The 27213-nt window shown below is 36.6% G+C and overlaps 3 protein-coding genes and 1 long non-coding RNA gene across 4 annotated transcripts; 3 read left to right on the top strand and 1 right to left on the bottom strand.

Annotated features, from left to right (window-relative positions):
- Nucleotides 1–1197: 1197 nt before the first annotated feature.
- Nucleotides 1198–4808, top strand: LOC116179018 (activin receptor type-1). The gene is made up of 5 exons (XM_031498716.1): nucleotides 1198–1469; nucleotides 1520–2607; nucleotides 3905–4092; nucleotides 4151–4376; nucleotides 4431–4808. Exons 1-5 carry the CDS (start codon nucleotides 1409–1411, stop codon nucleotides 4578–4580), a joined length of 1713 nt encoding a protein of 570 aa, XP_031354576.1. The 5' UTR covers nucleotides 1198–1408; the 3' UTR covers nucleotides 4581–4808.
- A 3622-nt stretch (nucleotides 4809–8430) lies between these two features.
- On the top strand, nucleotides 8431–9525 carry LOC116159572 (carbonyl reductase [NADPH] 1-like). Its single transcript, XM_031472583.1, has 4 exons — nucleotides 8431–8464; nucleotides 8516–8776; nucleotides 8834–9069; nucleotides 9120–9525. The coding sequence occupies exons 1-4, from the start codon at nucleotides 8450–8452 to the stop codon at nucleotides 9439–9441; spliced, it is 834 nt and encodes a 277-aa protein (XP_031328443.1). The 5' UTR covers nucleotides 8431–8449; the 3' UTR covers nucleotides 9442–9525.
- Nucleotides 9526–12305: 2780 nt separating this feature from the next.
- On the bottom strand, nucleotides 12306–26781 carry LOC116179172 (coactosin-like protein). The gene is made up of 4 exons (XM_031498889.1): nucleotides 26521–26781; nucleotides 12940–13022; nucleotides 12648–12888; nucleotides 12306–12601 (listed from the first exon to the last, which is right to left on the bottom strand). Exons 1-4 carry the CDS (start codon nucleotides 26581–26583, stop codon nucleotides 12485–12487), a joined length of 504 nt encoding a protein of 167 aa, XP_031354749.1. The 5' UTR covers nucleotides 26584–26781; the 3' UTR covers nucleotides 12306–12484.
- LOC116179181 lies at nucleotides 16214–17992 on the top strand. Its single transcript, XR_004146970.1, has 4 exons — nucleotides 16214–16296; nucleotides 17678–17742; nucleotides 17792–17872; nucleotides 17938–17992. It is a non-coding gene; the product is annotated as an uncharacterized LOC116179181 (long non-coding RNA).
- Nucleotides 26782–27213: the final 432 nt, after the last annotated feature.

Below are 27213 nucleotides of genomic sequence, written 5' to 3'. Positions count from 1 at the left end.
GAAAGGAATTTTATTTATCATTATACTTTACCGATACCAACTTTTGTTTTTTTAAATGAGAGCGATATTAAAATTTTAGGTCGTATAACAAAGAAGCAAAATTCAATCAATCAATCTTTATTTGTCTGTACACCATAAACAGGTTTTGACACGTAATATATGATTATTGGACCTTTCACATATGAAAAAATTCGGATAAGTATTGTACCTCAATTTCTTACAAACTGAGTTCGAAAAGAATCCCGTTACAATGGTAACATAACTAACCCGATTTATCCACTTGCATTTCTCTTCCTTCCTATTTACCGATGGCAAACTACGATTTTGTACTCACAAATAGGATTTATTATATGTACATGAGTGGGTCTCAGTGAAATAGGTGAACGATTGCAACATTCGAACAAAATATAGGTTCGTATTTGTATCTGTATCTAGATACACCGAAACAAATGTATCTAAAAAAATGTATCTGTATCTGTAACTAGATACTAATAGCGTTTTCGATTGGCAAAACTCGTGCTGCACGAGTACAATTTTTACGTTCTATTGGTAATTTTAGGGCAATTTTCTGTGTTCCATTGGCAAATGTGATGCAACAATTACGCACTAAATGCAAATTTTGACGCACGAGGTCGGAGAGCTCGTGGAGCAAATTTTCAAAATAAAAGTGCGCCAATTTGAATTTGTTTCTTGCGTTGGAGAGTTTTTTGTTGTCATCTAGCGATAGCGAAGATGATGAACTAGCCATATAACTTCTACTTTACAAAAAGTTGCATTTACTCTTTAAAGTGAACGCCAAAAATTGGTTCTTTACAGGAATTTCAAATTTATATTCCTCATTGTTTATCATAAATAATAGTGAAATCGTTTCAGTCATTTTTTAGAATACAGATTTGTCGATTACCTAAATCATTGTATAAATACAAATCTAAAATGAGGTTATGGACAAATGACAGCAAATATTTACGAATATTTATGTTCCATTGAGAGCAATTTTCACATGGATTTCTTCAGTTTCTCGTGCAACACTCGTGCAGTACGAGTTTTGCCAATCGAAAACGCTATAAATAAGTGTATCTGTCACAACACTGGATTTCTGCTACGATTTCTGTATTACGAGGTGGACCTATAAATTTGGGATACCCTGTATGAGAGTGTATACAGTGTACCATCGTGGAGTGGTACCATCCTGTATCATGATGTGGAACTAATTTTACAGCTGTCGTTTTACTTCAAATGTGGAAATTTTACATACGTATTTTAGTACTTAATAATAATAATGTGGAATCTGTGCGGGGCTTTATTGTTTAATAGAGAATTATATCTTTATCGTTTCTTCACACCATAAAAATGAGCGAGAAACTGTTTTGTCCGTAAATACCATCTTGTTATCACAGCCCTTTCAAACATGGCTGTTTCTGTTTTTATCAATTGTTTATTAGTTGTTTTTATACTTCACATTTGCACAGGTAACTATTTTTCTCTACAATTACAGGGGCATGATAAAATAATATTTCAGGGGAAGTCCTAAACAAACCACAATTGAAAGAGGATGCAGACGATGACGATGATGAATCAAATAATGATCTCGATGTCGGAGAACCGCCACCATTCGGATTACCCAAAAGGTCAGATAATCACCATAAAGTTCCCGGTTACATAAAGCGTTATAAATGTTACTCGTGCGAAGCGCCAGACTGTTCTAATCCGTCTATATGTGTTGACGCGGTGCAGTGTTGGAAATCGAGAGTGCGGGAAAGCTCGGGCGAGGAGAGCGTCACGCGTGGCTGTACCACAAATGCAGACCATATACCTCTGTATTGTGGTACTCCCTCATTTGCAGTTCAGCGCAAACGGCACGCTGTCGGTCAATATCATATACGGTGTTGCGATGGTGATTTTTGCAATAGTGGAGATTTCCCCGAGCTTCCTCCATTATTTCGGGAGGAAGCCAGTGTATATAATGACTCGATAAGTTATATATTAAAATTAGTACTCGCCGTTATTATTCCTGCCATCGTTTTGGCCATCGCCGTCACGGTAACTTTAGTCGTTTTAAGACATATACACAAACGCAGATTAAGAGAGCAGAGCAAGCTGGACATGGATACTTACTTTGCCAGTGACGATCTGTTAAGGGCGACCGCTGCTGGAGACAGCACGCTTAGAGAGTATCTAGAACATTCGCTCACATCAGGAAGCGGCTCCGGTCTACCGCTACTTATACAACGTACTCTTGCCAAACAAATATCTTTACTGGAGTGTATCGGTAAAGGTCGCTACGGTGAGGTATGGAGAGGGATTTGGCACGGCGAAAGTGTGGCAGTTAAAATATTCTTTTCGCGAGACGAAGCTAGTTGGACACGCGAGACAGAGATATACAGCACAATACTACTCAGGCACGAAAATATACTAGGATACATCGGATCCGATATGACTTCGAGAAATTCGTGTACACAACTTTTATTGTTGACGCATTATCATTCGTTGGGCAGCTTGTACGATCATCTGAACAGAACCACCTTGACTCACCATCAGCTGCTTAGAATATGCCTCTCGATTGCAAATGGTTTGGTACATCTCCATACGGAAATATTTGGAACTCAGGTAGGTAGTCGGTTGTTGCTGACTAAGGGAGAAGCTGACGTCAGCTCTCAGTCGATCGCCATATATACCCAGGCCCGTTCCCCTTTCCGTAAACCACACGAGCCCCTCGGGTTTGAGAAACGGGCAATCCAAGTTTAGTCACTGCTCCCTGTCCTTTCTTCCCTTCTTGAAAGAGGGGATGGATCTGAGGGTTTCCTCCCAGATCCGCCTTAATTCTTCCACTTGTCCCAATCGTTTAGCTGTATGGAAGCCTCTGCCTCCACAGCTAAGTGTAGGTTCTTAGTCCTAGAAATGCCTCCAGGGTCAAAGTTGGTGTGGTTTTCAGGGCGCCAGTGACTCTCAGACAGATGAGTCTCTGAACCTTGTCTAGCTGCTTCGTGTAGGTTGCCCTGCGCTTGGCAGGTGCGCTGTACAGTATTATTGACCTTATCACTACAGTGTAAAGCCAAAGCTGCTAGTCTACAGAGTCTGGAAACTGTGTTTCTAGGAGACTTGTAAGAGCCTCACCCGCGGTAGACGTGAAGCTTCCACTTTTTGGCCCGGGTCCCAATATTTCATTTCCAAGGTTGTCCAAGATCGATGACCTCCATTTCTTGGCGGTGTCATTTCATTTTCAAAGTCATCAGATATCAACAACACCTTTTTTTTTATTGTCATGGGTTATTCCAGTTTCAAGGTCATCAGAGATCCATTACTCCATTTGCTACCGTGTCAATGTGTACTTTCAAGGTCACAGTCAATCGACGATTTCCATTGTCAATGGCCCCATATCTTGCTGTGTGACATAACATTTTCAAGATCCAAACGTGAGCGCGTACCCAAACGCCAACCTCAGACGCCAAACGTCGACGTCGCTGACACCTCACTCAAAGCACGTCTTGGACACATGCGCTTGAACCTCACTGTCTGGTGCGTCACGCAACTGTTTGGCATAGGTGACCCTGTATCGACTGTCGGATTAACCCACATAACCCCCAAATAAGGGTGGAAAAGATTGAAAATTTTGGGAGCTCCAAACCCGCCCTTCAAGTTCTTTGGTATAAATTTTTCACAACTAACTTAATATTCTGTTAATAATACTACTATGTACTATTACATTACAAAGCTGAATAGACAAAAATGCAGTCCGTAGTAAAGCCACAGTTTAAAATGAACCCATGAACCCGAAACTAAATGCAGTTGGTTTCAATTATCCACGAAACTCATAACGCCCATGATTATAACCATTTTCTGTGAAATGAAAGAAAATTATAAATTAAAAAATCACGAATTAGGTTTACTACTAATTTCTTAACAGGGCAAACCTGCAATGGCCCATCGTGATATTAAGAGCAAGAATATTTTGGTCAAATCAAATGGAAGCTGTTGCATTGCGGACTTTGGTTTGGCAGTTACTCACGTTCAGGCAACTGACGAATTAGATTTAGGCACAAATCCCAGAGTTGGAACCAAGCGGTACATGAGTCCCGAAGTTCTTGACGAAACGTAAGCGCAATTTACTCGCCCCAAACTGCTCTAGTAATCATCATTTATATTATTACAGTATTAGAATGGATAATTTCGACGCGTTTCGGCGTGTCGACATTTACGCTTTGGGTCTGGTTTACTGGGAGGTAAGTCGGCGGACGATTAGCAACGGAATCGCCGAAGACTATAAACCTCCGTTTCACGATGTGGTGCCAAGTGATCCTAGCTTTGAGGATATGAGAAAGGTGGTCTGCGTCGATCAGCAACGTCCGAATTTACCAAACAGATGGGCCAGCGATCTGGTACGTATTGTGCAAGTAGCGCTCCACATAGAATGCGTGCAATTTGTTTTTAAGGTTTTGAGTGGAATGGCGAAACTTATGCGCGAATGCTGGCACCAGAATGCGAACGTCAGGTTGCCAGCGTTACGAATAAAGAAAACCTTGCTAAAATTAGCCAGTGCGGATAGTACAATAAATTTAGAAGATATGGAGGTGTGTGTTTGAAAATTACAGCAGCCGAATCTCATTGATATTAAATGTATTGAAGTAAATAATTGTTAATATTGTGTTGTAGTGTTGTCAACAATCAAGAGTATAAATTTCGATCACGACATATTTTTAATAAAACATTGTAAATAGGGTATTGCTAGATTGCAGACAACACTATTAGTTAGCGTTTCTGTAACTGTTAATTTAATTTTTAAGCACGTATTGTTAATTAATGTGCCAAAATCACATATAAGTGCTTTAATTCTACTTCTTAGCACCTACGTCTAAAATTGATATCATTGTAAATATGTCTATATCTACATCATATCTGTGTAAAGCTGCTAGAATATCACTAAGTATAATGTTATTAAACGTAGAAAAATAAATGTTCGTTTTCTAGCAGTTTAAATTTAATAACTTTTTGTAACAAAGTCATATCAATTTGTTTATCATTGACAAAGTTAGTGCTCACGAAATCACATATTGTAATCATTTTATTTTTATGCGCCTTACATCACATGTAAATATTTCATATTTTCATTTAAATATTTTACAAATAATGTGAGCAATATGTTTGTTTTATTTGTATTATCCTGTTTTATATACATATATACTTTTTATTTCAAATTCTGTCTCTTATTTATGAAAATCTGCCCTTGGTCTTTAGCAGAGGCGTCGATTTCTACAAAGGAGAACATGATTCTCTTAAAAGCCTTTCAGATTCATACAAAGAAAACCTTTTTACTTTTCATTTTAACTGGATCCGGAAAGATCACGCAAAGATACGTGGTTCAGTTGTCTGCCCTCCAACTACTCTCATTTTTACCACCCGCACTTTAGTAAAGGAAAGTTTTCAATTGGGGTCAAAATGACCCCACTTTTTTGACGGAAGTTCGCTATTCTATAGACCGTCTCACTTTGACTTTAAGGGATGCGTTCACTGAAGCGGAGCGGGCACAACGGACGCGCCGTATAATGCATTGCACCTAAATGTACGTGCGCGTATGTACATGATCTTTGGTCCAAGTGAACGCATCTTCATATCTATATAAATAAAAATGAATGTTTGTATGTCCCTTATGCCTGCCTAAACCGTTCATCCGATTGCAATGAAACTGGGGAATAGTTGGACATATGTCCGAGAAGGTTTCTATATAATAAAAAAATTTCTGTCTGTCTGTACGTATGAATGTCCATTATGTTTGCCTAAACCGTTTATCCGATTGCGATTAAACTTTGGGGGTTAGACGTACGTCTCTAAACTGTTCATCCGATTGCAGGATAAATGACTGCGAAAGTCTATATACATATATGAAATTTATTTACGCGCATGAAATTAGATAGCCCTTTTTTTTGTGCTTGCGTTATCGAAACATGTGACGCTCTAAGCTAAGTCAAGCAAATAGGAAACTCTTTTCTTAAAAATGAAAGCAAAGAATAGCCTAATTAATTTAGGAAAATAATCGTCCAGATATAAAATATAAATTCGTACCTACCTACCCTACATCACTGCTTTAAAAACATATGTCCGCAAATTCTATTTATAAAAAGAGCAAGGTTTGCCGTGACTACAAAATTCATTCCAACCTGTACCTCTAAGGACGACCCAACTCACCCAACATACAATTAAGCCATAAAGGGATTAAATTTACCAAAGGTTTAAGAAGTAATTTAAGATTTACTATAAACCACAGTAGGTACGACGGGGTACTCATTGGTACGGGCTTTCTCTCGCTTGGAAGAGTGTCCAAGATAAGGATGTCTATCACGGAGATCGAAACCATAGAAGGTACGATGATAGTCAAATTAGAGAAAAGATGAGCAATTAAACCAATATTATCGTGCTTTAGAGAAAACAAAATAATTCTGATTACTTCCGAAGATATGACAGAAAAACAGAGACTTGCCGATTTTATGTTTATTTTTTGCTGGGTTAGTTGAACAGATACAACAAAAAAGACAAAAGACACTTTCTCATTGCCAGTTTTTGAACTCTACAAGACAGCACCTGCACACAACTTGCTAGCATACCAATCGAATAAATTCCTCGAAAATAGAAAAAATGTTAGATACTATAAACCTCTCGCTAGGAAAGATTGCCGGTCACAGAACACTTGATCCCGGTCTACAATCTATGTTTTTCTAAAGATGTGACCGACTTCCGGGATAGTATCGTGTCAATGTTCAACAAATAGACTTTTCGTACAACATTGGCACGATCCTATTCCGGAAGTCGCTCGCGTCTTAAGAAAAACATAGATTGTAGATCGACACAAGGTGTGCTGTGACCGGCAATCTTTCCTAGCGAGAGTAATAACTATACATTAGTTGTATTCGTAATAAAAAGTGCTACTAAATACATTGTGTACTTTTTCCACGGGCCATATAAAAAAGTATAGTTTGTGATCATTTCTCCGAAACAAAACGGTGCTCAAAAAGAGGAAATGAGAAAGTATTATTTGGAAACATGAAAACGGCAGTTTTAGGTTCTAATGTAAACCCGAGTGGCTTCAAAAAGTAGATGATCGAGTCCAATACTACACAGAATTCCTTCCGCTTTTGAGGTTTCGACTAGAACCAGCAGGATTATATTGTGCCAGTAGAGATGACAAATTACCGCAACTTACAACGCCACCTGAACCACTGAATTCATTACTTCTTTCAGGGCAAAACCCTCTATCGAATCATTTCTTGCAGAATATTCAACAGTTATAAACTGATGTGTATTCCAAATGACATCATTTTTTGGTGAAAATATAATTCGGGAAAGGGGTTTCAATCCAAATTTTAAGATACTATTTTTTCTGTAACCAACATCATACACATCCATTCCAACATGTAACTACGAATACGAAAATTATAAACACCCTTGCGAAGCCGGGTCAGGCAGCTAGTAATATTTAAAAATCGGCGAGTCTAGCGCGCCCGCTTCGTTTCAATGAACACTTACCTTTACAGTACTTACAGGGAGCACAGGGCAATGCAATCCTTATGGGAGTTTTTAGCGCGGCGATTCTGATTTTAAATTTAATACTAATTGTCTTATTTTACAACCTGAAATGTAATTTTAATGCGTTTACCCACTGATAATTAACAATTTATAGACCTCTAAGAGCTTGGAGTAAAAAGAACTGCCTCATGAGATACCAAAGAATTGAGGTTCTATTGAACAATTGATTAAGCTTTGATGAAACCATTTTCAAATATGTTTAGCACTAAAAGAAAAACCGCTCGTCTGCCGCGTCTATACATCTGGAATTTTCAGTCACTTTGGATCGAATTTTTATTTGGTATTAATGTGCAGCTTTGTTCACAGATGCAATTCTGATTCTAAACAAATTCAGAAGTTCTATAGTATACCAATGCGATTTTTGATTCAATTTCCTGGGAATACGTATCAGGGATTTTTCAAGCTGGCTCTCATTTGAAATGCTTGATGCAGATAGTCATCTTACATCCCAAAATTTCGGGCATTCAGGGATGCCATCGACCTGCAGCTTTAAGTTGTTTCTCTACAGTTGCCACCCACCTTTTTTAATGTTACGTTTTTTGTTTTACCACAGGCACAGGGGTAGTTGGTATAACATTTCTAATTCTTCTTTCGATTCCCAAATTTTTCCTGTAATTTTGCATTGCTTCGATTACAATTGCATTTTTTATTTGTTTTATTTCTAATCAAAGTTCAACGTACCTATTTAACTAAAAATAATGTGCATAGGATCTGATGTCTAGGCCGTTACAAAGATAACAACCACAACCACAACAATATTTACTATCTGCTGGTGGTTTGACATTGAAAACTTACCTTTGCATCCCTACGTACCTATATATAGCAATGCAAATAAGCAGCAGAAGAATAGAATATTTCGAAAACGCTAGCGAAAATGAAGGTTGCTGTGGTACGTTTTAATTCCTATCGTTTGGTAGACCCTTAAACATGAATTTTTTAGGTAACTGGTGCAAATAAAGGTATTGGATTTGAGATAGTAAAAGCGTTGTGCCAAAGGTATAATGGAAACGTGTATCTAACGGCAAGAAACGCAATTAAAGGGAACGCTGCAGCTTGCAAACTCAAAAAATTGGGTTTAAACCCCATTTTCCGTCAATTGGATGTTGAAGATGAGGAAAGTATTAAAAGGTTTCGAGATTACATAGCCAAGCGCGAAGGAGGAATAAACCTTTTGTTTAATAATGCGGGAGTTACTTTTGATGTGCGTGAATTTACTTTTATTTTGTGCTTCTGCAACTAATTACCTACATCATTCCAGGAGTGTACCCAGCTTTTTTCAAAGGAGGCGGAGAAGGTGGTAAATGTGAACTTCTTTGGAACGCTACATGTGTCCGAGATTCTGGCGCCCTTATTACGGTATGGTGCGCGAATCATCAATACATCCAGCTACTTTGGTCATTTGTCCAACATTCCTTCTGCAAGTCTCAGAGACCGGCTCGCATCAAGGAACTTAACAGTTGACGGTTTATGTCAGTTAATGAATGAGTACTTAAGGTAAAAATTTACTATTGAAAATTCCACAAGTAATCGTCTTTGATTTCCAGTGACGTTCGACAAAATAAACATATTACTAACGGATGGGGAGATTCTCCTTACAATGTATCCAAAGTTGCGGTTGCCGCCCTAACGATCGTTTTGCAAAGACAATTCGACAACGATCCCGAAAAGAGGCAGATTTCTGTTAATTCTGTTCACCCTGGCTATTCTAAAACGGACTTGACGGGAAACACCGGAACGTACACTGCAGAAGAAGGTGCGAGACCTGCATTATTTGCTGCCCTGGATGCAGAGGGACTGAGAGGGCAATTTGTGTGGGAGAATTTAGCCATTATCGACTGGTATTCTCCTAATCCTCCTAGTTTCTAGTGTGCAACGTTATTCAACTTTAGCAATTATTATTGTACGTATTAAATTAAATACATTGTTACATCAAGCAGGATAATAAAAAACCATAGCGAAAAGGTCTATTCTAAGTACAAACACTTCCACTTGAGTTGAGTCTGACATTACAAGAGCAAAAAAATCTTAGATTTCACTTGTTCGCTTGAATAGTCAGAGCAAAAAAGGTGTAGTCCTCCAATAGAATTCATAGTTTATCGTTATTGAGAGTCCCTTCTCCCTTTCTTTTTTCGTTAAGCCCAGCCATGAGTCACAGCGATGCTTAGGTAACGCCACATTCTATAAGAAAATATTTTTTCCCGGTCGATCTGAGACAATTTTTCTTTCGGGCCAAAAAAAAGGCAGTGTACAACTTTCCTTTTTTTACCAAAAATCGACTACACCAAAATTTCTCGGGAAAACACTTTTTCTTATTAATTTTGGTGCGTAGAATCCAAAACAATTCGTACTTTTTCGATCAGATTTCTCAATCAAAAGTTATAGACTAGAAACCAATTTCGAAAGAACATTCAAAGGGCTGTAACTTTTGATCCAGTAGCCCGATCTTGGAACTGTTTGAAATTATGGATTCTACGGCCACTTAACGCGAAAGAAGTACCATTTCGGCTACGGTTTTCTATATTTTGTAAATTGAAAAGCAAAGGAGTTAATAAAGTAGAAAAGTCGAAGATGATGAAATTTGGAAAGGGGGTGGAAGGAAGAGAGGGATATAATGAAAATGGAGGAGGAAAAGAATAGAAAAGGTAATAGTTATTTACATAAGTCAGGAAAATGACAAGTTACTGACGAGGAAGTAATTTCAGAGTCAAATAGTGTCATTTTATTGACGAGTGTTGTATTAAATTTTACCCCAATGTGACAGGTCCGGCTGGAAAGGAGAGGGGTGCGGCCGGCAAAGTGACAGGTGCCGTGCGGTCAGCCAAGCCACTGTATTTATCTGTAGGTAAACGTGAGCTAGGACATCGCTCCGCTGCAATTTCCAAATGAGCAGGAACACGTCAACTCAAGTAGAGTGGAATGGGTGAGCCGCATAAGAAATGAGTGATTTAATAGGATACCCTGAAGCTATGATTTCGGGGAATATTACCAACAGGAAGTCTAACAGTGGTGGTGCGATTACTTGTAAGAAACAACCTTGTGTGGCATTAGGTAGGTATATACAGGGTGATTCCTATAGTACCTGCCACCGTTTGGGAGCGTGTAGGTGGTGCGTAGGGGAGTATTTTGATATAGGACACTTGGGGTCGGGAATCTAAAATAAGGGTGCCAGAGCCAAATTTACCTTCTGGAATTTCGCGCCTGTAGGTAGGCAACCCAACCGGCCGGCGGTGCACACGGAGCGATCTCAGGCGGCGATGTGTGGCTGACACTTGATCAGAATTTTGTTTAAACCCACGAAATCCCGTCTGCAAGGACGCGTATCAAGTGAATAAACACTATGGCAATAGTATAATAATAGTTGGCTAGATGTAGGAAGTGCATTGAGAACAACGGTGGCCACGTTGAACACTTGTAAACGTTATTGCCTTTGACTGTCGTTTTCCCTCCTTCCCTCCCATGTCGCTTCCTCGCGCTAACTCGCTCTGCATCGCTCCGCGCGAAACGTCGGTCGGTTGGGTTGCCTACATACAGGCGTGAAATTCCAGAAGATAAATAATTTGGTTCTGGCGCCCTTATTTTAGATTTCCGACCCCAAGTGTCCTATATCAAAATACTCCCCTAGGCACCCCCTATACGCTCCCAAACGGTGGCAGGTACTATAGGAATCACCCTGTATATTGCAGAAGCAGAGTGAGTTCATCGCATTTGCAGAAGCGGAACAAAATGAACTAGCGTTGGGTAAAAAATGGATTAATCGATAATTGGGTTTGATTAATCTTTTAAATCAATCGATTGTTTGACTAATCGATTATTTGATTAATCAATACTAGAAATAATCGATTATCGATTGTTTGACTCGTTGTTTGATTAATCGATTATTAAGTTAATTTGTAATTGAATATTTGCTATTTCGAACATCGGTTTACCAAAAAAGCAGCAGCCATAGGACAAATTGTTACACTTTGTCGCGATTCGGTTAATCGTACGTACCTTTAATTTAGTCTCATTTCTGCTTGATATTAATTTTGCATAATATGAATACGAACATTAACCTAATTAAAGGCGTGTAGTAAGCGGTAATACAAAAGATAGTGATTTCATAATGTCATTGATGCTCGTGTTATGTTATTGTGAATGTGAATTGTGATGGATAGCGGTGGGCAAAAAAATCGATTATAATCAAACGATAATCGATCATTGGGTTTGATTTTTTAAATTAATCGATTATTTCATTAATTGATTATTTGACTAATCAATTATTTAATTTATCCGTTATTTAATTAATCGATCAGTTAATTACGCAGTATAATCGATTATTTTTAATAATCGATTATTCAAACCTCTAATCGCCCTTAGCTAAGAGGGCCTATATGGGTTTGTTAAGTGAGAATTGAGATGGTAAAATAAAGATTAAAGAGGACAATCAAAGTATTTAAAGAGGCTAGGTAAGGATAAATTCAGCAATCGGATAAAACACATGTCGATAAAATATCACTTTATTCGAAATGTAAAGCTATAACTTATCTAAATAGTAAATACTTTTAATTTAAACAATATTGCACATTTAATACACGAGCTTAATTTTGTAAGTACAAAAAACCTGGAAGCATAAAGAGAACTTGACTATGGATTACATAAATATTAAAATTTATACAAGCACTTCTTAAATAGGCAGTCAATATACATAAGTAACAATTACAATACTAAAAAATAAAATCTTCTCCTTTTTGCATGAAAAAGATAAAACGAATTCAGAACGGACATGAGGCACGTCATTTTTGGCAAAACTGAATATGGATATTTTTGTCAAACCAGGCCAGCAGTCAAACAGAGGAATTTGTTTTTCGATTTATTATTGTAATTTTCACAGTTAAACTAACGGTTATACTTTCAATTTTTATAATAAAAGTTAGAGATCACGAACGCCGGTACCATAATTAGCACCGCCCGCCTTATTTAAAGCTTCTTTAAAATACGACAGGTCACACTCTGACAAAGCTTCTAGTTGAAGTTCTACTGCAAAATTCTGAAACAAAATAAACTAGTTCCAATTTCGCCATAGCAAAAATTACCTTAATAATATCCTTAATCATAGACTTATCTGTTGACATTTTCGCTCTCTGTATAACGCTAACGGATGGACCAACCCATGTCACGAAAAGGAACTTTTGCCTTTTAGACATTTCATCTCCAGTCTGCACGCGAATGTACCCAAATGCGCGCTCGTTCTCACCAAAATGTTCTTTAAACTTGTCGAACTCATCACCTTTGGCAAAGCACACAATTCGTTGTCCATCAAATTTGAACACAGCCCTAAAATTACAATCAAATCCAATGGCGCTGTAGTTGGAGGTGATGACTTACCATTGCGTTTCTGAGGTGTCCGATCGTACGTCTGCGTATGCTTCTCTGATTGCATCGGCATCTAAACTTGTCGCCATAGCAACCTGCAACAAATATCGTTTTAGGTAATAAAAATCTAAATTGCAGTCACTTTCTTTTCTAATTTGTGCAAATTACATGCACCTATTTCACACGTTTTGTTTGATATTAGGTACCAGGTACGTCGATAATCACGGTCTAATTTGCATCAAATGTATTAATTATCCAGATAATCTTAGGTCTCTGTAATACCAATACTGGAGAAATTGCGAATTTACATATTATGCCTTACAGTACACATAAATTAGACGGTAAATTAGTACATATTCAATCCGGTTATCGGCTCCTAAAACATCTTTCCGATTTTTTGAAATGCAAATGCAAATGGTCCTTCAGCATAGAGAACCACGAGGTTGCAAAATCCAATGTTCTTCGTTCACTTTTGATGAAAAGTAAAATAAAGAGCTTTTTGTTTAAAATCTTCTTTTCCACAGCAAAAGTAAGTAACTAGGACCTGGTTATACACCATACAAATATACTAATTGTAAGAAGAGGATATCGTCTTTGTGACGATAATTAATAAATTACACTGCATGATAGGTTCAAATTAAATGGTTTGATGTGGGAATTTACATTGCAGACAACTGTTCTTTCAACATTGTTTATTTTATACCTAAATTGTAAAAATTCAGGAAACCGACCGATAAGGTGCAGATAAAGTAGTAAAAAAAGATAAAATGTTAACTCAATTACACTGTTCTATTGTACAGTTTTTTATATTAATATAAAAATCACACGATGACTCATTAATTGTCTGGAATACATTCATTATGCTAATTTATGTGAAATGTCTTTCTTTAATTGTAAAAAATCTAAATAGGTAAGTAAATCTTCGAAAAAAAATTATCGATCAACTAATTGCACAGATTAGGTAGGTACGTATCTGTCCGTCACCTACCGTTTTTGTAAGTCAGTAGGTCATACAAAGAAGAACTAACCATGAACGATCTGTCATCGGCCTTAACACTTTATATGAAAATTGCCCCTTGCAATAAGAAAAACCGTTAAGAAACGTGATGTCAACGTCTGAGTATTCGTTGCCCGTATTCGTTTTTGTCTTGGCATCTCACGTTAACAACTTTTTGCCACAGGATAAACGTTTTGAAATGTTAAACAGGATCTTATACCTACCAAATTTGCCTTATTTAGGACAATTAATTTGTATTTAATTTGAAACAGACGGGGAATATTAGTGTAGGCGGTACCTTTTTCCAAAAGCCCACGGCTCATTTGAAATCAAATGAATAGAAGGATGTAGCTAAGTACTTGGTTAATTGAAATGGATAGGAATTCACTATTTTACTTGATTTTCAAGCTACTTGACTTGGCTTGACTAGAAATGAAGTCAAGTAGTGAAAATTGACTGTCAAGTGCTGAAGCTCATTTCAAAAAAGGACATTTCTACTTTTTGGAAAAAACATGACCCTTATTTTATAGCAGATGACATTTTAATAGGTTTGAATGAGTAGGCGTCGGAGTAGGCTGTCTCTTTTACAGTAAGGTTAGATAAAGTGGCCACTTTAACGGAAAGAGTAGATAAAGTGAAATAAATCATTGTTCTTTCCAATGACATCTGTCATTCTTATTAAAAATGGAACGCAAGCACAAAATAAAATAAAGTTCCGAACAGAATACAATATTGTTTCTATGGAAACAACGAGAGAACCTAAGCTTCTATTTGGGACGTCTAAATTAAATACCCACAGAATTTTCAGAAGTTTTAGTATGATTTCTATGGCTTTTTTGTATCATACACGACGATAAAGGGAAACTCTCGTGGAAGTTCAACCACTCGATGGTTAAAACATCCCTTTATCGTTTTGTATAATAAATAACTATTCTTATTGCCAATGTAACGTTTTTGTTGCAGTGAAAAATGACTGGTAAAATAATTGATGTGAAATTTACCAAGGCATTTGAACGACGTGATCTCCTGATGTACCTAATAAGGATGTCATGACTGAATGACTGCATACACGTATCACTAATCAATCGTCTCCAAGGAAATTCGCCTTCAGAAGATTCTCACCGACACATTCGCTTTCGGAATAATGGCTCCGCAAGGTGTGCCCCTTGTAAATTCATCTCCGGAAGATTCCTCCGGAATATTCGCCTCTGAAGAACTCCCCGCATCATTCGCGCTCAACAAAAGAATACTCGTCAAGAACTTGCGCTAAAAGAAAATGTACGTTCTGAAAAAAACGCGCTCTCGATATAAGTGCTATCATTGAATTTATAGTGCTATGTACCCACCTCCAAAGTTGTCTTCAATTTCTACAGCCACGATTCGGCTTTGAAAATTTTTCTCAAAGAAAAATATCTCGCTCATAATATTTTTCGTAGAATATTCGGTCCAGCCGGAATATTCACTCGCCAAGAAATTGCGACAAGCAAAAATTTAAGTTTAAAAAAGCTCGACCCTGAAGGATGGCCTCGGCCTTGAAATAGCTGCTTTGTACTACATTGTTAAGTGCCCTCCTGCTTCTGCGGTAAAATTAAAATTCGATCAGGTAGATTTACCCTCAGGATCGATTATCCTCATGAAAGTGCGAACTCGAAATAGTCGCCCCCAGATTTTCCATCCTTAAGGAAAAGTTTTCTCATGAAAAATTCGGCACAGAACGAGCATAAAACTATGGTATTAGTGTCATGTGGTTACGAGATTGATGGTGTTCCAGCATTAAGTTGGACCCCAACAACAATTTTGAATTTCTCCTAAACAAGAGGCGCACAACATTTTAGCGATGTAGTAAATTGTGGTGCCGATTTAGGGGTGCTAACTTAATCCACCTCTCGAGGATCAATAACTAGAGAGCGTAGAAATGAATTGTACGATTAATTTCATTTATTTTTTACCTTTAATAATATGGCGATTGTTGCGTTGCATTTTTACTTTATCTACATAAATTTATGAAAAGTGGAAGCGAACGTGAGCGTGAAAGTAGAAATTTTGTGAAAAGCATGCTCACGCGGAACTTTTCAAATATACTGATAAGTGCAATTAAAATTTTACACGCAATTATTGTTGCTTATTATAAATTCCCTTGCACTCGCGCGCCTATTAATTAGCAATTATATATTGTGTGAAATAAACATAAATAATCCGCAATACCAAACAAGGCTTTTTTCACTTGTCGTTCTTTTTTGTTACAGTTTTTTTTTTACTAAAGTTGTTACCAGGACGAAAATCGTCAACATTTTCATTATGTATAATTAGGACACTCGCGCGGTTAAATTTCGTAGGATTAAAGCAGTTGGACAAATTAGTGCTAATAATTGGTAAGAAACACAATGTTTGAACTATTAATTATGTGTGTAAGTACCTACATTCATTTATATGGCGATTGCTGGTGTAGTGTCAAATGGGATAAGGCCAAAAAGTCTAGCATGGCCTCAATCGAAATTGCTTTAGGTCATCGACTGCCTACATACAGTTCGGTGCTTCTGTTAATTGTAAAGTTTAATTTTGTGTTGAATCCCGTAAAAAGTGCGACATGGCTTAATGCTAACAAATGACCTTGAACTTACTGTCCGACTGTCATACAAAGCAATCACAATCAATTTGCATTTTGCACAGTTATATGATCTGTGCAAATTCGTAATTCAAAAACATACTTTTCTGTATCGATAGGTCTCTGTAAAAGATACTATATTGAAGCGGTAAATGCGCATTTTATATCTGAGCTCGTTTGAGCCCTTAAATGGGGTTTTTCGGACCTTTTTCTTCGATCTTCGATCACGATTAAGGAAGGTTAGGTTACTGTTGTTGACCTACACAAAAAATACGAAATTCAGTCACATTGGTCAGTGGAGTGCGAATACCTCTGCCTTTTTTGAATGAAATTTTAGTGATCTCACAACGGTCACCTACCTAGCTAGCACACAATTACCATTATTCTTAATTGTTTAATTTTTAAAATTAAACTCAGGGCACGACACGTGACTAGGTCCCGGCACAAAGAAAAATCCTGACGTTGACTTAAACATTCCGAATTAAAAAAATTGCCACAATAACATTCCGTAAATTCCAACGGAAACGCTACATAAATTTTGAAACAGATCAAAAATCCCACTCGAGTACAACAAAATTCAGGAGATCTGAAGAAATAAAAATTCAGTTCCCCTTCTCCCAGTCTGTCCAAGCGATATCCAAATTATGTTGGTTCAAGGAAACGCAATTACTCAGGAACTACACTTTCACGAAAACTTAAAGCTTTTACAAATTCACATTTTTTTGACCGGATTGACTACGCCTTTCAATTCCACTTGAGACAACAAGCGTATAAAATTTCACGCAAAAATTAAACATTACAATGACTATTAAATAAATCCTCAAATTACGTACCCTTTTGACAAAGTTCCCTCAGGTCCTAAACAAGTAAATTAAAACATTACACAGGAAGTCCCGCCTACAACTTCTAATGCTAAACCTAAATTACGCTTACAGCACGTACATTTTCAACTACAGGGAGGCTCGCTCTCATAGTCTATATTATTTTAACCCCTGCAGTTTACAAAACAATCTAATATTTTTCTTTTCTCAGTTTTCTTTTTGTAATTACAAAATATGTAGCTTTTTTTAAATTGTATTAATTCTATGATATTTTCCTATAACATGACAAATTTATTAAAAACTTTTTTTTGGGTATATTCACTGAAGCGGGGATCGTACATGGTAAAGTAAAGGGAACCCTCCAAATATTATAAACGGAATGCACCGTACAGGTGATCTCATACAATTTCCTTTTCCTGCAACTGTAAAATAATACGGTAGGTGCAGATGAAGATAAAGAACCCTTCTTCTACGGGCCCGCATTTGCTGCCAGCAAGCCAGCCAACCAGCTAGCTGGACAAAGTGAGATTAAAAGCTACCTTTTTACAAATAAATTTGCAAAAATGCGCTGATAATCTGTTTTTTAGATGCAGAAGATTTTTGATTGCGTCAACCAAAGCGATAGGGTACTGAATTTAGGGCAAAAGTATCATTTTTTCGCCTCGGTGAAGACATTAGCATTAGCCTATCAATGTTGGAAAAAATAGAAAATTATTTTGTTAACGCTGATGTTAAAATAAATTCTGAAACTTATCAAACATATATTTTAAGATGTATGGAAGTTTTCGTAGATAAATTATACCAGAATTAATTAACACCCGGTACATGGAGGAACTTAACCGCGTACTTCTTTACGAGAAACTGTAGCTTCTGGACCTATGTACCTATTGCTTTTCTAGCAGTTGGTAATAGAACGTAAAATCAATTGCTTTAATTTGTAGTGCCGTTTTAGCCGTCGATATGGAAAACAAGATGCTGTGTCTAATGGTTTCGTTTAATAATTGTTCCCGTAGAGATCCGAAAGCTGTAGTACTTTAGAAGACGAGAGAAAATTAATATTATAAGATTTCGGTTCCGTTTATTAATTATTAGAAGATTCTTATGCTAATTTAAAACTAGTTCGCCTGACCCGAGAATTCAGTAACAACAAGTGTTTACTGGACTACCGAGTTTGGAAATTGCAGCCCCACCACTTGAGTGAGCATAAATAGCGGTAGCAAATCACATGTGTTGCAGCAAACCTCGTCTGAATTTGAAGAGTGGCCCAGATTTTTATGATAATTGGGGACCTAGTTTAATTTTGGAACGTTACACTTGATCACGCCGGACGGCTGGAACACCGCTGTCCCTTTCCGCATTTTTTAGGAATCCCATATAAGGTAACAGCGTGTTTTAGAAGGGTTCTGTTCCCTTTTGGCATATTTGCAAGGTTTTCGTCTGTATGTACCGTATGAATCCGTATCAATTTTCGTATTTTCACCGCCCCGTCGTTTATTTTTTTTAAGGTAAGCGCTTCCGCTAATTAATCGTTTGCTGCACCTGTCTAAATCATTGAGCTTGCCGTTTCTCTGACTGACTATTTTATCCTATCAAATTCTCCGCGAAAACACTTTCTTGAAAATTTTTAAATTAGTAACGTTTGCTCGATGGAGTTAGTGATTAATTGTCCGCAAAGATCATTCTTTGTTGCGCGTTACCCATGTACAGAGAAACTGCACGTTTCCCTATGACCGGACTAAAAGTATCATTTTTAGGAATATGAAACTGAAATTTCGGCTTCTGTAGGTACAATAAATAGAGGTGTTGGGCGCCAATTTGAAATATTATGCACTATTCGGTAATTTGCCAATTTCTCTAAAGAAAGGCTTTCACACGAAGTATCCGGTCTAATCACCTTTGCCAAGATAAGGATACAACTATGGTATTAACTATGAATTTTAAGCGAAACCACATCCGTTTGAATCATACATGCTAATTACCACACAACAACTACACTACTTTGATACGTTTCAATTGAAATGTGCAAATTTACGGTTGATCGTTGTAAAAACGTCGTAGAAGTTCAAACGGACCCGGCTAATAACGATGTTTTAATTTTAATTGATCATCTTTACTTTTTATGAGTCACGTGTAAGTTGCCTTCAATGCCTTATAATACCTACTGAGTACTGACATGTAAATATGGTCTTCAATGACCCACTTACCATTAAAGTTAAAACCCATTATTATTACAGACAATATTTTGAATCGAAGGTCCCTTAAAGGTTCTACGGATTGTGGAGAATTTGATTGACCACCGTAGACAAATTTGATTAAGGCATAGTCACGACTGGTAAATTTCGTGCAAATGAGCGTCGCGTGTGGTGAATCTATCTATTGTTGTCTGCTGCGTGAATTACATCGTTAATTTTTCTTCTGAAACACCTTCGCAATATTTGACATCCTCCATTTTAACCTACATCGTTATATATAAGTATACTAATATTCCTAATCTCAAGCGCTAAACAACGACTGTGGCATTTTTTGACTCTTGATGGTTAGTGTTCTCCCCTGCTACTTCACCCTGGTTACGGGCCTGTTTATAATGCCCAAGTTTCAATTGTCCAGTAATTTACATTCTTTGTCACATAATGGTTTTCTGTTATATATTTCCCTAATCGAGATGCTACCAAAGAAACCAATTCTCATTTGGTTCAAGTAGACTGCCCCTTCTTTCAATACGATACGAGTAGCATATTGTTAATGAAAAGAACGTTATTACGGTGGTTCCAGTTCTAGAAATAGAAATTCTTAGATCTCAGCGATCACGAGGAAACGAATTTTAGTCGTATACCTAAGACGTGGATAACCCACAACTATTCAAACAACTCGATAAATCAAATAGGCGTTCCCAAAGAGCAATGTCGAGCAGATTGCATGTTGGATTCTGCATAATAATTTTACCGAAAAAGTTGTTGAATTCTAGAACATTTTTGGCCCATGACTTACCTGCACAATACAGTCTTCATTACAAGACGTGTGCACCTATTTTTGCTTGAATAAATCAGTAGGTATAAATCTGTTTTAAAGTTTAAAAAATGACCAAGTTCGTAGAAACATTAAACTGCCCCGATTTATGTAAACCTGCTGACCTCCATCTCCTTCCCCACATACAACATAAAATAGGGTAATCCGTCATTTTTATTCAAGGTGCAAAGCTGAGCTACAATGCTACCAATGCGGTGCATATGTCGTCCGAAGATAGAAATTACTAAATAACCGCACACGCCAATTAAAATCAAACAATTTTAATCATTTTTCATGTTGGGTCGAGGGTACGCGTAATGTGCGGCTTTACAGTTGTAATGTAAGAGATGTGCGCAACACATGGCAGGTACAAATGAGCACCCTACTTAATCAGATTGTACAAATTACATCAAAGCTTTTTTAATAGGATATTAAATCAGTGGGTTTAATTGAATTTAACGTAGACTATAGATCGATACCCGCCAGTTAATTACATACTCTTAATCCTCGATATCTCTATTGCATAGCCTTGTACTTTGAGATGTGCGGCTTGAGCTTTTTTTTCTGGATAGGAACACGAATCGAACTTAGTTATTTTTAGAACACTAAAAGTCATCGCCTAAAGTGGTTGTTCAAAGAAAGGTTCCGGTATTGATCAATCTAACGTGTTTGTTAATAAATTTTTAAATTGCATTTATATTACTTGTTTAACGGGTTAACGTTCCTATTAATCAAATTTATAATTTATTGCAAACAATGTCAATAGTTCCATTGTTTGATCACTATAGCATTTTATTGAGCGATTATAACAAATTTCTACAGTATCCATTTGTTCAAGCTATTATCAGTTTTAGCAGAATTCTTTGAAAATCATGAAAAACGTTTTACTTTTTGCAATTCCACAGTGAGACACCCCTCGGCACTAAGTTTGTGATTATATTATAATATAATATATTAAATTCCATAGTTCCATACCATGCTCAGAAGTTGAGTAGGTCATGATTAGTATGTACCTACCATCTGTAGATTATAGAGCTATCCCATTGTTGCTATATTATACAACAAATGTTTACCCATTGTTTAAAAAGATCCTCCCTATTAACGTTGGCACGTTGCGAGACAAATTTTCCTTTAATTTCCGAGTGTCCTTTTATAGTAAGTTTATCTCTTGTGTAATCAGATGTAGTTTGGTAAATCGTAATAAATAAATTTTCGTCTACCTCACTCTTTTGAATACCTATTACTCCCAAAATTGAGATATATCTTGAAGAATGTTATCGAAATGCACTAAATCTTCCAAGTTTGTGTCCGACACAAACATTTCTTCCTTGGTCCATTAGTTAGTAGGTACGTACCTACCTGGTTTTTAATTTACAAAATACCGTTGTTAGTACTAAAATCTATTAACACAAGAAAAGAGCGGAATTTAAGCATAAAATTACGACATGAAAACGATCATTTATATTAACAATTAAGTCGATGAACCATTTAAAATTAAATAAAATTATTTTAATTAATGATAACCGTCACGTTGACTGCGTGACTAAATCGTTAGAATTTCCTTTGGTGGCGACCATTAACTGTCTATATGACTGTTTGTATCTACTGATAATAAGAATCGTGATAATTATACAAAGTGAAAAGTAAGACGGAGATGCTTGAAACATCTTCAAAAATTGAATGCACACAGTTCTCATTCCTATTATTTTTATTCTTTGTTGATGTTTGCCAAGAAAATTCCCTCGAAGAAAGTTAGAAATGGAATAAATTAATCAGTTTTTTCACCCGTTTAAGTGGTAGTTACCTATAATTTATTACTTGCACCACATTTTCAATTACGTACCTACTGTGGGCATGTTTATTACGCCCCTGATGTATACATACTCCCAATATTTCTGCATCAATTATGTTCGCATAAAATATCTATTTGGAGAAGGTAATAGAGCATGTCACTACGTACTACTGTGTTATTATTTGCAAATCATAAAAGATTACATTTCCATTGTTAGTACTTACTCAATACAACATATTTAACAAGAAAGTAGGTATTTTACTTTTCGGTGTTAACAATCATTCGCCTTTGAGATTAGGTTACTGTCTAGGCGTAAAAAATTAGATCATTGAAAATTCTGTAACGCTAAAAAATGTAATAATCTTCCCCCAAATTAACGTTGACCGCGCATAACTACTCCCTTTTTCCCATATTTCATATAAGTAACCTACTAATTTATTATTCTGTAACTGTAACAGTTAGCGGCCATCTGGGCACGCAGCCACCCTATCGGAATTCGCTGGGGCAAAATTCAAAAGACCGAATATTGACAACATTTGGATGCTTCCATCTGAAGGACCGAAACAATGACTTCTGTAAACTTTTATCGTCATCTGCCACTTCAAATAGGTAATAATATGTAACTGCATGGAATTAACTTTTCAGCATCAGTATACAGGGTGTTTTTTAAAGATGGACCATAGAAACTATACACACCCAGCATAACGCAATGTAAATGCGTTGAGTTATTTAAAATAGGCCATATGGAAATTTACACTGCGCAAATTGTTCTCAAATCTTGGCCTTGCGCTTAGTTATTTCACTGACAGTTCTCAATCATATCCTTCAAACTGCATCAACGAAGCAGCAACATGTATTCCGCCGCTCGAAAAGGTGATCATGGGGGACAATTTGTACAAGAGTGGGCACAGTAGCTGAGTGGTAATACGAGCTATTCAGTGCCGAGTATCGGGTATTGTTTGGTTACCGGTGGAAAACTATTCGAGCACCGTTTGTAATCTTATACGTTTATATCTGATTTGAATAAATTTGTTGATTTAGAAACAATTTCTCTCGCAATTTCTACAGTACTGTGGCAGATGATTCGCGAGGAAGCTATTACAAGTGATGCAATGTAAATTTCCCTATGGCCCATTTTAAATAACTGAACGCCTTTACATTGTCGCATGGCCCATCTTAAAAAAAAACACCCTGTATGATACTTATGTAATATCTCCTTTAACTAAGAAAATATAGGTTGATTTTGAAATTGTCAATTTTTTTATTTTCCTCCGTATCTCATTTTTTAAATTGAATACCCTATATCAGCGGTCGGCAATAGGCGGACCGCGATGGTCAAATTTCGGACCGCCAAATAGTGTTAAGTATACTTACATAATTTGGTCTTGGAACAAGACAACCAACGAATTGCGACTGCTGTCGTTGTGTTGTTCAGTTCATTTTTTGAAGAACATATATCGTTCCAGATTAACAGACGCCCATCTTGAGGACACACTTCGTATTTGCTGTTCACCTCGTAAGCCAAACTATGAAAATTGGCTCAAGATCGTCGTTGTAATTTCTCCCACTGATTTCACCTATTAGGCATGTTTTTGCTTAATTCTATATATTCTGTTTAATTTTAAATTTTCAATTTTTCTTGTAGTGTCATTTGAGTTCCTGATTAGTTATTGTGTTTGTGTGTTCTTTAAAAGTAGTTTAAATCTGCACCTCACCCAGGGTGATAACATTATTATTGCTATTACAAATGTTTCTGTTTTGTTTGTAAAATCTGTGGCAATAAATAATACTAATATTGATATAACTTTGAAAGCCAAATAAAAAAATAGTACTTAATCCTGATCAGTTTCTTTTCTGGACCTCGATACAATTTTTCAACACTATCCGGACCCTACTTAAAACTATACTTGCCGACCCCTGCCCTATATATTTTAACCAAAAACTATCATATTAAATTTTCTTTTCCAAAATATAACACTAAAAAATTTCATATTGATTCAAATACATTCAAAAACACCTAAAGATTAAAAATTTTCAATGTGCTATATTTTTAGAAAAATAATTGATACTTTCAACCTGAAAGAACTTCACGTTGTGCAAGTACTACATTTGTATCCAGTAAGTCTGTACAGAATGAAATAATTGCGTTTAAAAATGTAAAATGTAAGTACCTACGTAATATTCTGTAAATGCGTTTAAATACACTTAAATACGTTTTAAATAAATAGAAATTAAATACAATAATAAATACCACAAATCGAAACGTTTTTATAAATAAGTGTAGGTACCAATTTTTAGGAGTGTCCCACCCCTCGAATATATTTCTTCGCATCTTCCTCTTGCCAAAGTATTCAGTAATCATCAAAGTTTCTTTTCAGGAACTTCATTTTATACATATCAACATCCATTGTCCAATACGCCACGTATCGTATGCAGCAGCATAGTATTCTTCATTTCTTGAACACAATTTACAAAATGATTTTTCCCTCGATTTTTCCTCTTCTTTCAATTCACTTTTTTCTGAATAGCTTCCACTTTTCGAGGTTTCGCTATCTGCCCTGCTTGGGACCCCTTTTGACAGTAGTTTTTTATGTTTGCTCTTTTGGGGGGTTCTATTCGTACTTGGTGCTGCTTTTTGTAAACAACTTTTTGAACAACTTTGCTGAGAACTTTGCATACTTTTGCAACTTCCTTTTTTTTAACGAAAGAGTCAGGACAATGTTTTTCACCAACAAATGTTTGTCTATGACTCTGATGAACCACTACAACAACGACGCGTGATTGTACCTACTCCTACAAACAGCTGGGGGCGATTGCCAATGTGATTGTGAGATTGTGACGATTGCGAATCTGCGGGATTGTTTTAGGCGATTGTGAGCTTGCAAACGCGATTGTGGAACTGCGAGGTAAACGGCAATCAAATGGGAGCGCAAGCGATTGCAAACGATTTGTGACAGTATTGCGAGAAGATGTTATCCGCAGATCTCGATGTAAAAAGAATAAAAATAACTAAAAATTCAGCTCGATCAGCAGCCGTTACTAGATTAGAAAAATGGCGAGCAAAAATTAATAAAATCCAGCTGACCTTCGTCGATCAAACATATTACCTCCAAATTAGGCGCGAAAAGCACCAGTCCCGACTCCCGGCTCATTAGGTAATTGTTTGTGGAACGTTTCCAAAAACCACGGTCCATCTAGTTCTGGAGGAACTTTGTCACAACTTCGGTGCCTTCGTCGGGCCCCCATAATTATTACAATTGCAATTTCTATAATATTAAACAATTTCCGCTGAAATTACCGTGGCAATTTCCGGACAACCATGGCAGATGGACATTGACGGAAACCGCATTTTCCAACTATAACTGCAGTTCGCATATTGGTAATAAAAATCTATAGAGATGCTATTAAAGACGTGCAATAAAATTTGCGAACCGTGTCGCGAAATACCGCATAGGTATCGGTAAAGTGCACGAGATTTTATTGGGATTTACATCGGCCATACCAATTTTTTGTGAAAATGTTTACCGGTACTCACTATAAAACAATAATCATTTGTTGTACAAATATTTTTCGGGTATTTTATACAGTTTTTTCGGGTTTATTAAAATGTGTAAAAACTAGGTAAGTAATGGTAATTTCCTGAAAAAATAAACAACGCGTGTGGCCGGCGGTTATGGAATAGGTAATAAAGTAGACATCGATCATATAAATTACGTTAGCACACACACAAAAGAAATAGAAATCTAACAACTTCTCAAACAATCCACGCCCCACACAATTTTCATAGTATCAACAGTGATATGTTACTTTACCGACTCACTCAAAGTTGTATTAGCCAGAATAAAAAAATGTAAAACTTGTTGGGTGAGTGACTTTGTGTATAACGTCACCGACCATATGGCTAGCATTCAGTTTGCACTTAAGAGGCTTAACATTTTACTAACGCCAACAGTTGTTTAAAATGGTTTATAAACGCAAAATAAAAAAAATTGTGTAATCAGGCCGAAATTGCGCTTCCGCTTCCCAAAGCGCTTCACGGCATTTTTTGATGAATAAATTTTTGTTGTAGTTCTCCTTCAAAAAAATTACCGCAAGGTACCTATAATCGCAACGCATACCTAAATAAACCGCTTACTCAGATAAGCAGTTATAGTTACTGATAAGTAGGCAAATAGCCTTGTGAGATTCTGCAAAGCAAAAAAAATTTTCAAAAGAAAACAATTTTTGATTTTTATACAAATCTGTGCCTATTCAAATACAGATAAAGTTCAAACGCATTGGTTAGCCCGGTGACTCACAAAAAATTATCGCGAAAGTGCTCGGGTTTATTTTACGTTACAGACCCACAATAACTAATAAAGAAAAGAATTACCTTTTTGGGACCATTGAGAACAATTTGGTCGTACTCAGTTCCTTCAACGGTTTCAACGGACATTTTTCAAAAAAAAATTGGTAACGAATGGCACTTAAATCACGAGTTGCACTGATTTTACCGGCGCTCGATATTTTAACGGGGCGGTTAAACGAATGGAATTCAATGGAATACGATCGTAGATGCGGTGCCGATGATATAAACTTGAACCGCTCACGTGAGTAAGATGTGTGATACTTTCAGGAGTGCATTCTTTTGATGATACGAACTCTGGATATGAAAAAGTGCAGGCGCGCGCGCCAATTCTTGAATGATTGTTACAGGTTACGCCATCTATGGAAATGTATACGAAACAGGATTGTTTGTATAGAAATTGATTAGTTTCCGGCGCCGCAAATTGTTTTATTTGGCGTAAAAATGTTTACATTTATCATTGAATATTAAATAAGTAATTTTAGTTACTTAGTCAATGCATTTATGCAATGCGCGTGTTCTTTAGGACCTAATAAAACCCTATCGGAGGGGTAGTTTCCGGTTTAGGTTATTTTGGGACTATCATCAATTTTATTTTTCAAATATGTATCTACATTTTTTATTTTGAAAAAATTCGTCATTCTAGACAAATAGGTACGTGCATGTATCACACTTGCGTAGGTTCTAAATGCTACCACCCTAAAATTAACAAGAAATATA

Source organism: Photinus pyralis, unplaced genomic scaffold, assembly GCF_008802855.1.
Source record: "Photinus pyralis isolate 1611_PpyrPB1 unplaced genomic scaffold, Ppyr1.3 Ppyr1.4_LG1, whole genome shotgun sequence".
NCBI classification, from domain to species: Eukaryota; Metazoa; Arthropoda; class Insecta; order Coleoptera; family Lampyridae; genus Photinus; species Photinus pyralis.
Note: the sequence above shows the minus strand (reverse complement) of the source record. Positions and strands in the feature narration are given on the sequence as shown.

Excerpts from the sequence above, each read along its gene's own strand:
- LOC116179018 (XM_031498716.1), top strand. The coding sequence starts at position 1,409 with ATGGCTGTTTCTGTTTTTATCAATTGTTTATTAGTTGTTTTTATACTT. Across the intron at positions 1,470-1,519 it reads TATACTTCACATTTGCACAG|GGGAAGTCCTAAACAAACCA; the intron begins GTAACTATTTTT and ends ATAATATTTCAG. Across the intron at positions 2,608-3,904 it reads CGGAAATATTTGGAACTCAG|GGCAAACCTGCAATGGCCCA; the intron begins GTAGGTAGTCGG and ends ATTTCTTAACAG.
- LOC116159572 (XM_031472583.1), top strand. Across the intron at positions 8,777-8,833 it reads ATGCGGGAGTTACTTTTGAT|GAGTGTACCCAGCTTTTTTC; the intron begins GTGCGTGAATTT and ends ACATCATTCCAG. Across the intron at positions 9,070-9,119 it reads TTAATGAATGAGTACTTAAG|TGACGTTCGACAAAATAAAC; the intron begins GTAAAAATTTAC and ends TTTGATTTCCAG.
- LOC116179172 (XM_031498889.1), bottom strand. The coding sequence starts at position 26,583 with ATGTCCGTTGAAACCGTTGAAGGAACTGAGTACGACCAAATTGTTCTC. Across the intron at positions 13,023-26,520 it reads TTCTCAATGGTCCCAAAAAG|GTTGCTATGGCGACAAGTTT; the intron begins GTAATTCTTTTC and ends TATTTGTTGCAG. Across the intron at positions 12,889-12,939 it reads GACACCTCAGAAACGCAATG|GGCTGTGTTCAAATTTGATG; the intron begins GTAAGTCATCAC and ends TTGTAATTTTAG.